Below are 11,119 nucleotides of genomic sequence, written 5' to 3'. Positions count from 1 at the left end.
GACTAAACCTGCTTTGCAATAATAGTGGGTATTGATCAGTAAGTCTGCCTACAGTTGGTCATGGTACCTTGTCAGCAAAACTCAATATAACCGCTCAATGAGGTGAATAAACGTTTTGGTAAATAAGTGCATAATGTCCAGTCTCTCAGTATAACTCTCCTAAAATTGCTAACTAAATTTTTGAAACTCTGTAGCTTCTAGGAAATGGCTTAAAAATTTGCAGGAATTTCTTTGAATTTCTTCCTCTATACATGTATGTCATGCTATTGCAAGAACTTCACTGAAATCCCTCAACAGAATATAATGAAAATTTGTTGTCTTTAACTTACCGTAATTTGTCTTCTGGTGATACTATAAATTATACGTAGAATCAATTTGATAAGCCATTCCCAATACCACAAATTCTTAACTAAGGATTTCAATGGTAGTCACATGCAGACAAAAAAATATGAAATATTAATTCTTTGAAATTTATATTTATAATTAAGGCGTTATGGAACACTTTTCAATATTAGTCATTTCTTGTATATCTCTTACAATTTTATGCGATTTTAATATATCCTATAAGAATTCAGTGCAATATATGCTATATGAGATTTGTATGCTAAGCTATGAGAAATTGAAATGAAGGGCTTAATGATATGCTATGCTATGCTATGAGATTTGAGCAAAAAACGACTCCATACTCAGAAGAGTTCTAAAAATTTCGAAGTAAAATGATAAGAAGCCAAAGTTTACCACAAATCTGCAATGTGAAGATTTATTCTTTTAATGAAAGCATTTAAAACCGAGTTGTATGCTTTGCTAAGACGAATGAGAAGCTATATGAGATTGAATGCTATGGTATTAGATTCCAATGCTATGGGATGAGATTCCAATGCTGTGCAATGAAATTTCAATGCTATGCTATTGTATATGTTGTAAAAGATATGCTTGAACTGACTGTAATATGGATAATAGAACACAATAAAATACTTTCTCAGTTTTAGAATTTTCAAATTTCACAATATTTGACCAAAAAATAAGACTAGTTTTAAAAATTTTTGAAAGGTAAAAAGTATAAAAGCCCAAGCAGGATTCATATAATGACTTACTTATGATTTGTAGTTAATGTTCTAACCAAATGCGCTATGCTGTTAGGTAACAATTTCAGGAAAGAAAAGAATTATAAAATTATACATGTACTTGATTTTGTTGTTTATTTCGATCAAAAATATGTCACAATATGGAGGTGTCCCATAGCACCTTAATTAATCTGTTAAATTTTTTACTGTGTTGTTTGCATGTGGCCATATTCAATTCTGTTGGGAATGTGACCATTTCATTGAAAAATTGCGATATACGGAAAAATTACACTGATCATAAGAGGGATAACTCTACTAAAGAATATTGGTGACAATTTTGACTCTATATATTGAAAAATGAATGCTCAACATAAAAGAAAATTAAGATGTCAAAGATTGAACTTGTTTGAAAATAAAACCAGGTCCGGATGCCGACACCAACGGTATAGCATAAGACTCCCCCTACTTCGTCTCTTTGAGCAAAAAAATATATTGGGCAAACAATGCATGCTTACGGCCCCTTGTTCTTTCCAGTGGTGTTTTCATAGTGTATCAATACACAGTTTATCCAAATGTCATAAGTTTCCTTGCAGATAAAAATAACACAACAATTTTTTTTTTGTATCATAAAATGTCCTTGTATTTAGGTCCTGCTAATATAATACAAACTAAAAACAAAAAACACTGTGTTTTCTTTTTCACTTAGAATCGAAAACAATGATATTGCACAAAAAGTTTTGATAAGATAAACTGATCATTAAATCACAAGTAATATGATGTACACAATAATGAATCCAGTGTTGTTCTTAGTTAAATCATTGACAACTGATATCTTTTCCCTCTGTAAATCTGTTCCTATTAAATCTGTTTTGATAAGTTTTGATGTCAACATTCCTGGTATTTTATTTCGTATTAACTTCACAGTCTTTCAATTTAAAAAACTGTCTGGAATAGTGCATCACCATTTACTGTTTGTCTTTCCTCTCTTGTCCATTTTGTGCCAACAGTTTATCAACTCGCTGTTATAGATTTTTAGTCTTCGGTTATGTTGTTAATTAAAGCTGTCTCTTAAATGGTGCCATTACCATTTACTCTTTCTCTTTTCTTCCTTGTCCATTTTCCGCCGCCATTTTTTCAACCTGTTCTTCCATGTAGTCGTCAGCAAAATCTGCCGTCTGCTTCAAAGCTTTCAGAATCAAAATATCTATATTCTGATCTAAAATAGTTTCACTCTCGTAGTTTTTGATTGGCAGAACAAAACCCCGTGGTAGTCCCATGACGTCGGCTATTTTATCCACGGCTTCACGGACCGCTGAACTGTGGAACATGTGACCTGCATCCTCTTCCACCATTGGACAGACTTTGTCTAGCTTTGTCAGGTACACCACTTGAGGGATGTCTGCATTGTTAAAAAAGAACTGTTTGTGAGACAAATTATTATGACTGGTCATCATTATCAATGATGAATAATACTAAACTAGGCTGTCACTAACGATATTATACATGTACAATGGTTTGGTCATTAAAAACAAAATCCATGAATGCAACAGAAAATTTTAGTATTATTCATATTCATAATTTCAATCTTTTGAATTTGTGCAAGTTTTTTTTTTACTTCTCTGGTTCATCCGACTCTGCATGGCTTTCATTTGTTTGAGGATTTTCTCTGGGATAACATCAATGGTACTTCCGTCCACCACAAAAGCCACACAGTGAATCCTGTCCCCTAGATGGGGGTTCCTGATGAACCCAAACGTCTCTGTAGTAAATGGCGCTGAGGGGTTAAACTGAAAATAAAGATTGCTTCATTAGACTACTGAATACAGGGAAATATTTGCCCCCCATCTTTTTTTCGCCCCTTTCGCCCTCGTTGTCAGCGGGCGAATTTAAGTTGGGGTGAATCCCAATGTCTCATATCAAATCATAGTAAACACAAATGTGTCTGGGCGAATTCAAGACGGGACGAAACTGTTTGAAAGTGTAGAAATGCTAAAATAAGCTAGTATACAGTATCAAAATTAGTTTCTCTTTTAAATTTATAGCCATTTGGGCTCTAGTCTTTAGGGGGTACTATAGTGAACAGTCTGCCAATAATTTCATTTCTGAAGTGTATTACCTTAATTTCCCTTAGGACAAGTTGATTCAATTTAACAAAAAAAAAAAATGAGCGTAACATATGCCTGTAAAATTCTACATGCCCCTCCCCCCCATCTCGATGCTACGAGCCTGGTTTCCAAACAAGCCTCAATATCCCCCCATTGTGGCCCCAGCCACTCCATTCTATCTCAGAGGACCATGATTTAAATAAACTTGAATCTACACTACCTGAAGATGTTTCCACACAAGTTTCAGCTTTTCTGGCCAAATGGTTTTTGAGAAGATTTTTGAAAAATACGAATTAAGGACTACCGGTATATATGATACTGAGTATGGGCCAAAAATGGCCCCCAAAGATGAACATCATCATTGTACTTTAATTCTTTGTTTTCTTAGAACATATATATATGTGATGTTTTTTTCATTATTTTCATTTTGTTTCAAGTGCTCACAATTTAGAAATATGACATCGTAAAGATACCCCCCCCCCCCATTTTTAGCATAGACGGCTTGTTTTCAAGAAGTTTTTCTTTCAGAAAACATTGAGCACATGCTTGAACAAACAAGATATTTTCATCAGAGATGTATCTAGCCAAGACCTATTAAGGCCACACATATTTTCCTTGTTCGAAGCGTCGCTCTATACAGTAAAACTCGTTTAGTACGAACACGGATATTGCGAATTCACGGATATAGTGAAGTCATCCTGGATCCCCAGCTATGTAAATTTGATGAATTTCTTATACGGTTATAACAAATTACGGATATAACGAAGTACTGTCTTAGGTCCCATTGACTTCGTTATAACCGAGTTTTGCTGTATTTTCCATTCATAAAAAGATACGAAAAATGTCAATATATGACTGATTTTGATTGAATTATAAAAATACCGTCACTTCTGACGTCATTTTGTTTTTGAAAGTTGTAAAGATGAGAATTTAGAATGAGTTTATTGTAAAACAGTCTAAAATCTTAATTTAAGTTGGAATTTGACAAGACTCTTTAATAAATAGACACAAAAGTGAGATTATAATAAGGTTAAGAAATAAATGCAACAGAAGCGACCAAAAAAGACCCAGAACCTGGCGCTAATTGTGCAGTCATCCTTTACTCATAACATCGAACTTTATAACAATGGGAATTTGACAACTCAAACCCCGAGTAAGCAACATCCTTAAAAAAACTGTAAACCTAGCTTGTTGTTACCTGACTCTGAAAATCAAAGGTGAAACAAACAACCTCCTCCTCTCGCCATTATTCTTTTACATACCTGGTATCTGTACTGACATACCTGGTATCTGTACTGACATACCTGGTATCTGTACTGACATACCTGGTACCTGTACTAACATACCTGGTATCTGTACTAACATACCTGGTATCTGTAATGACATACCTGGTATCTGTAATGACATACCTGGTATCTGTACTAACATACCTGGTACCTGTCCGGTACGTTGCCGTCCAGTATGTGAGATATCTCCTGGGAGTCGATGGTAAACTCCTCCTCCAGACCGCGTGTGTCACACAGACGAATCTTCAAAGTCTGACCAGAGTTATGGTCCTTGACATTATACTTACGGTACTGAAATAAATTATCACAATACATTTACTATGTTTTACTGTGACACTATTTCCTTTAAATTTTTTATCAAGACAAGTCTTAACAAGCCTCTTCCTGTCATGTCAAAAAAGTTAAAATTTAGATGAAATGTTTTTGTTTTCGATTGAAGAAACTTAATTCATGCATTCAATAAACTATGATGTCTTCTTCATATCTTGTAAAGAATGTTTAAGAACTTAGACTCCTAAGTTTTCATTACACTTATGGCAAATAAACATTCAAAGGAATACAATTAATCTTACGACAGTGGTGAGGCTATGTTCAAAGCTTCCACTCCGCGCCTTGCTGGTGATTTTCCCTCGGAATATTGAGTTGACAGAATTAAAGAAGCTGGACTTTCCCGCACCAATCTGACCAATCAGGAGGACGTTTGCTGCTGTTACACCTGTCTCACTGTCCGGTCCATAGTCCACCAGTTCTTCTTTAAGTTTGTTCGCTGTCTTTATGAAACGAATAATTAATCATTATTTACATGTATATAGCATGTTTAGATAAAATATAGACTGAAAAGCTGCTAACATGCTATGATTTAAGGATACTGTTAAACATCAGTTTAAATTCAAAAATGTATTCGAACAAAACTTTTAAAAGAGACCATATAATGCATCATCCAGCATAAGGTGAAAATAATGTGTTAAACTTCAAGACTTCGTTATTGAAATATTTGTAGAATATTTATGATATATATCTTTTTCGTCAGTACGATTGCTAAAATCCAGTATTGTGTGAAATTACATGAAAATGAGTGATCAAAGTAATATCAGCATGTCAATATCCAGCTTACTTATAGTTCTTCTCCATTAGTATATTTGCAATCACCAAATATCATAGATAGTGAAGGAATTAGATTACAGTGTGATTTTCTGGCCCCGGGGCCATAAAACTTAGACGAGCTCACTTTTGATCTCAGTCTCACTTTTACAAAAGGAACATATAGTGGAAAAGTGAGACTGAGATCAAAAGTGAGCTCGTCTAAGTTTTACCGGTATGGCCCCTGGGCCTGTATTTGCACAATATTGATTAAAGTTTGAACAAATTAAATGCATTAATAGTTTTTGTGAACTTGAAGTGATGAAGTGCTATATGAAATTGTGAAGGTAGAAACAGAAGTTTCAGAATTACCACCATACAGCCAGCTTTCTGTGGGTGAAAATCTACAGATACTATATATAGCCATTTTTCAGGGGGTAAAGATGCCTACGAGGAAAGGGCACTAAACAACACCAATAAATACAGGTATTGTATTTATTAGCATTGAGAAAATGCCATCATAATATCTCATTAATTCTGTACAAAACTAAAACTGCACCTCTTCATTAAACTCTGGGAACTTTCTCCATGGTTTGTCTAGAAGTGAAGATTCAGCCATCTTTGTTTTGTTTGGATCAGGTCCATCTGCAAACAAATCCATAACAAATTGAAATACCGATAGTTATTCCATCCTCTTTCCTTTTAAAAAAATGATTATTAAAAAACAAGAAATAAAGACAAAAAAATTGTCTCCCAAATTTTCTATCCTATTTGTTAGGATGTAAAAAGAGGTTTTTGTTCTGTAAACAATGTTCTTCTAATGAACATGCAACCCTTTTAGATATAAATTATTTGGAGGAAACAATAACACCTCTAATGTGCCTGCATAAATATATCGTATACAAAAGGACCTGAAGGTGTTTTGAGCATGTAAGTTTTCCAGTAAGATTTAAAGCTGAAAACTGCTCATAAAAAAGCACCGTCACATAGGTTTGTACACCTTTCGATTTCGTTACATCTGACTGCAAAACTGAAACTCATGGCCAACGTGTAGTATTCCTTTTGTAGTTAGAGATTTTGTGCATTTATTTCTTGTTTTATGTGCATTTTTGTTTGTAAAATATTTACTGACCTGTTTATTTCATGTTTACTTACTATGTATTCTCCTGACTTGGAAAAAGTGCGTAAAATTTGTTAATTTCATCACAGCTGAGTAACACGGAGATGCAAGATATACATCCACACATGAGAGACCTCTACAGCAAAATAATTTCAACTGTTAAGAGGTCTGCAGCTTTTATAGGGGTTATAGGGATAGCGGCGATGAAAGAGAAATATGGCAGACAACACCTTTTATGAGTAGTGTTCAGCTTTAAAACCACCAAGGCAAAAATTCATGGTACAGTGGAATTCTAGCCCGAATGGTAAGCATTAATAGTTCACAAAATAATGGTGCAACTTTTTTCATTCAGAAATTGTTTCTTTAAAAAGATTTTTTTTATCTAAAATGGAAAAATTTTAAAGCATAGAATATAATGAAGATCTACCTAAGACTTGATAAACTTCCAAATCAGTCACTTGGAGACTGTCGTTTGTGATTGAGTTGCTGTTCTGACCGTTTAAGCTGTAATAATCCCCCGAAAAATAGAAAGAGCCATTCAGAGGAAAATAGTTTCCTGAAGAGTTGACAGTTCCAGTGAAAGTTCTGATGTCGTGACCACCTCCAAATGTTGGACCATAACCACTGTTTCCATACCCAGCATAGGTTGCACTACTGACAGGGAACTTTAGAGGATTGGATGACCCATTATACTGCAGACGGAAGAGGAAGGCATTCGTATCATTTATCCACCCACCATCAGAATTCCAGCTCTGTGACAGGTAGCCGCCGTAGATAGTGTTGTTTGTGTTGTACAGGACTGTTACCGTGGCACCTTGACCGTCACACTTCTGGTGAAACGTCGTGGCCGAACATCCGTCCCTGCTGATTTTGTACAACAACCGGAAGTGACAGGTCTTACCAATCCACGTGACCAGCTGGTCCCTGTATTTCTGATCCAACAGTTCCGTCATATTTCCAAAAATGGAATTAGACTAAAAATAACATTTATCAGATATCACTTAATTTTTTTTTTAATTTTTGCATTGAATGATGATTAAATATCTGTTAAAATTTGTTACTTACATGTAGTTTGTTTGGCAGTTATATTTAAAACACAAATTTTTAATATGTACAAGAAAAATTGCATGGATTCATTATTAATATATAAGAAAGGGGGAAAATGGCACACAGATTAATTTTGAATTTCATTATAATTTAACAATTATTTGTTTATGTTTTATACACTGTATATGAACTAAACTGCATTGTAAATTCTTCAAATCTAGCATATATATTAGCTGCACAACTGGAACTGTTGATTTCCATGAGCTTTAAGATCTATAGAATTTTCATTTAAATATTCATAGGTTAAATTTCTTCTAGTTATCGAGAATTTTAATTGTAATTAGATGTGTATGTCAGATCACAAGCTGTACTTTATACTATTATAAAATTGTTAAATATCATCATTTTTTATGTCGGTAGTTATACATGTTTAATTGGTCTATATCTTCCTTGAAAATTCTGTAGCCTATGTACAGTCTCCAAATAAACCAGTAAAAAAACACGTCAAGCTATAGTCCTCTCCTTCAAGGTCCTTTTAAAAAATGGAGACAGATTCACAAAATTGGGTCATCACTGTTACCACTAATAGAATAGACTTTACATTTTTTTCTTGTGGGCCCACAGCCACTGTACACACTACACAGGAGCAATAAAAGATCTTTATCAACTCTGACCTTGACTATAGATACCTTCCAGAGAGATTCTTGTCTTAATTAATATTTTCCTCCAAATAATCCCTGGGCATCCAAAACTAAGAAACATGCAGCACAACAGAGACAGTAAATTAAGTTTTAATCCTTACAAGATGCCAGATGTCAATTGGACATTGTTTTGCCTTGACTTATTCCTGTTTGCTCCTTGGGGAGCATAGGGCCATAGGGACATTGTTTTAACTGTTTGAAATGGTTCTTCAGAATATATAAAAACACTTTGTTGGATTTTTATTATTTCTTCAATTTATATTCTTGGGTGTTCTGGTTGTGGGTGAATACCCTTTACCTAGGGATGAATTTTGCCTTTCTCTACATTTCATACCATATAATACATTAACTGCATTCTGTATAATTCCTTCTATTTGGAGTCTACAAGACAAGAGTCTAAAAAACAGAAAACTTGTCTGCTCAGGCTTTACTTTGGGTCACTCGTGGTTTACTCAGGGTTTGCGTTTGGGGTCCAGTTAACGCACTGAAGTGTGAAACAGACCCTTCTTTTATCTTGCCATCTTACCACCTGGAATTCCTGCCCTTTGTACATGTAGCATCTGCTTGTAGGGGCTTATTTCTGATCTGGGTTTGCTCTTTAAGTCCACTCTGCGTTTTCTTTGGGTTTACTTGGGGTTAACTCTGGGTCTGCTGTAGTAAACCCCGAGCAGACCCCGAAAGTAAACACAGGGTTTAGTTGGAGTCTACTTTGAAATTCTTTTAGGTTGGGTCTGATCGGTATTGTAACTAAATTATCAGGCCTCAAAGATTGGACCAAAACTTTGAGACTGTCCTTAGCTACTTGGGGTAACTAATCTGGCGTAACATATTGAAGAATTAATGTTTGCAGAACTTTGCCTGCCAACCAATCAAAATGCACCTAACTTAAATTCTTTTTAACTTCAGTTAAGGGAAACTCCTGGATTATGACATTAAAGAATTTATAGACCGGAAAAACTTTATATTAAATTCTTAGAAGGAGACACACCTACTCACTCTTATTGTAAGGCACTGTTATCAAAGAATTTGTTTTTCAGCTAATTAGCCTTGTACAACTTATCAAGGGACAGAACCATGTTAAGTAGTTGGGGCTATTTGGATCATGGATATCTACCAAGTAGGTAGTTCAGTGGTAAATCTCTTGACTAAAGGGGTCCCAGGTTCGATTTCCGTTTTCAATTTTTTTTATGTGCACTGCTCATTCCTTCTTTTCTAATATAAATGCATCAATTACTGTAATGGGTGTGAGAAAGATTTTTGAAACATTATCTGAGAATAAACCCACTATCAAACAGGTGACAAAGTGGACATAATAACTTGTTAACTTGCTAGGGATATATTACTCAAAATTGGTTATAAAAAAATTTGAAGTTTAAAATGTTTTTTTAAATATTTTTTTAAATTTTAAAAATAAATCTGCATATTTTTTAAATGTATTCCAAGTACAACAGCTTTTGGTTGGCAAGTTTTCCTAAAAGTCTATAGTTTTTCAGTTTGATCTTCAAGACTAAGCTCCCTAACAGTGGGGTTAAAGAAAAAGTTCTTAACCAAAAGTAGTCATATTTCTATTCTAAAGAGTGAATAGACCCCTTCACGGTAACTGCAGTACTGCTCTTTTGCAGGGCAAAATGACATATTAGTCTGGTGAAATGTGACGTAACGTCAATTGTTTCATTTACGTCATTTAATAATCTACTTACTTAATCTTCGCAAAGTATACCAATTTGCCCTGGAAGAGAGCAGTACTTAAGTTATCATGAAGGGGTCAATTATTTTCATTTATTTATCACCTTATTCATTATACCATCAGGGTTATATTATCCGGAAATGGCCAATGCTATTGTATCCCATGTAATCAACTGAGGTCCTAACCTGTCCAAATGTCATTTCCTCGACCGTAGTAAACTACCTAAAACCCTGTATAGCCTAATTAGACAATTTATTTAAATATTTACCTTTGTCATAATGTCAGCGCTCGAGATTTGTTGAGAATTAAAAACATTTAATTGACTTCTCTACATTTGAGTGAGAAATTTTTAGTCTCAAAGAGAACTTGTTCTGTCTTCTTAGTAGGGGACCATCCTTCATTATATACTTTAAAACACATCAGGTGTATTTATAGTATAAGGGGTGGCTGCCAGGCCACATAGTTAGAAAACAGAAAGATGACCAAGTGGCGAGCCCCCGTGGAATCCTGAAATAGTCAGCTGTTTATACCCCGGGCCCATGCAGTCTACCATGCAATTAGTATTTCTCTTTCTTTTTTATGTACTGTACAGTAGAGTTCTTATATACCGTAGCTTAACATGCAGTTAGTAGGCCTATTTTTTTATATCAATATGCTAGCATAATAAATTGAAATCAATGATAAAATGATGCATGCCACTGGATTGTAAAAACAGTTACTTACATACAAACAAAGGTCTCGATTCTGTTGTGAGCTGCGTTCAATGGGTGATGATCGCGCCAGCCGAGTTTTACTTTCGATTTACCTTTCAAAGAAAGTCACGATAAATTTTCTTAAACCGAAAGTGCAAATAGCAAGTTTCTCAAAAACAGACGGTGTTTGTTTTAAACGATGCTGACACAGGGGCCAAGCCCGTTTTAACATTAATTTCAAACATGTAACATGAAATTGCTGAGAAAATTGTGTATTATATACGAGGTAGTCCACAGGGGCTCGTCACGAAGTTTTTTCAACCTTTTATATATACCA

The 11,119-nt window shown here is 34.7% G+C and overlaps 1 protein-coding gene across 1 annotated transcript; it reads right to left on the bottom strand.

The window, feature by feature from the left end:
• Nucleotides 1–1,749: 1,749 nt before the first annotated feature.
• Nucleotides 1,750–10,912, bottom strand: LOC128157791 (interferon-induced protein 44-like). Its single transcript, XM_052820412.1, has 7 exons — nt 10,814–10,912; nt 7,083–7,629; nt 6,095–6,180; nt 5,028–5,225; nt 4,600–4,746; nt 2,680–2,851; nt 1,750–2,463 (listed from the first exon to the last, which is right to left on the bottom strand). The coding sequence occupies exons 2-7, from the start codon at nt 7,606–7,608 to the stop codon at nt 2,153–2,155; spliced, it is 1,440 nt and encodes a 479-aa protein (XP_052676372.1). The 5' UTR covers nt 7,609–7,629; nt 10,814–10,912; the 3' UTR covers nt 1,750–2,152.
• Between the last annotated feature and the right edge of the window lie 207 nt (nt 10,913–11,119).

Source organism: Crassostrea angulata, chromosome 8 (assembly GCF_025612915.1).
Source record: "Crassostrea angulata isolate pt1a10 chromosome 8, ASM2561291v2, whole genome shotgun sequence".
Classification (NCBI taxonomy): domain Eukaryota; kingdom Metazoa; phylum Mollusca; class Bivalvia; order Ostreida; family Ostreidae; genus Magallana; species Magallana angulata.
Note: the sequence above shows the minus strand (reverse complement) of the source record. Positions and strands in the feature narration are given on the sequence as shown.

Coding starts and splice junctions, on each gene's coding strand:
- LOC128157791 (XM_052820412.1), bottom strand. CDS start 7,608: ATGACGGAACTGTTGGATCAGAAATACAGGGACCAGCTGGTCACGTGG. Junction 5,226..6,094: donor TCCCAGAGTTTAATGAAGAG/GTGCAGTTTTAG, acceptor CGTTTCATAAAG/ACAGCGAACAAACTTAAAGA. Junction 4,747..5,027: donor AACATAGCCTCACCACTGTC/GTAAGATTAATT, acceptor AATTTATTTCAG/TACCGTAAGTATAATGTCAA.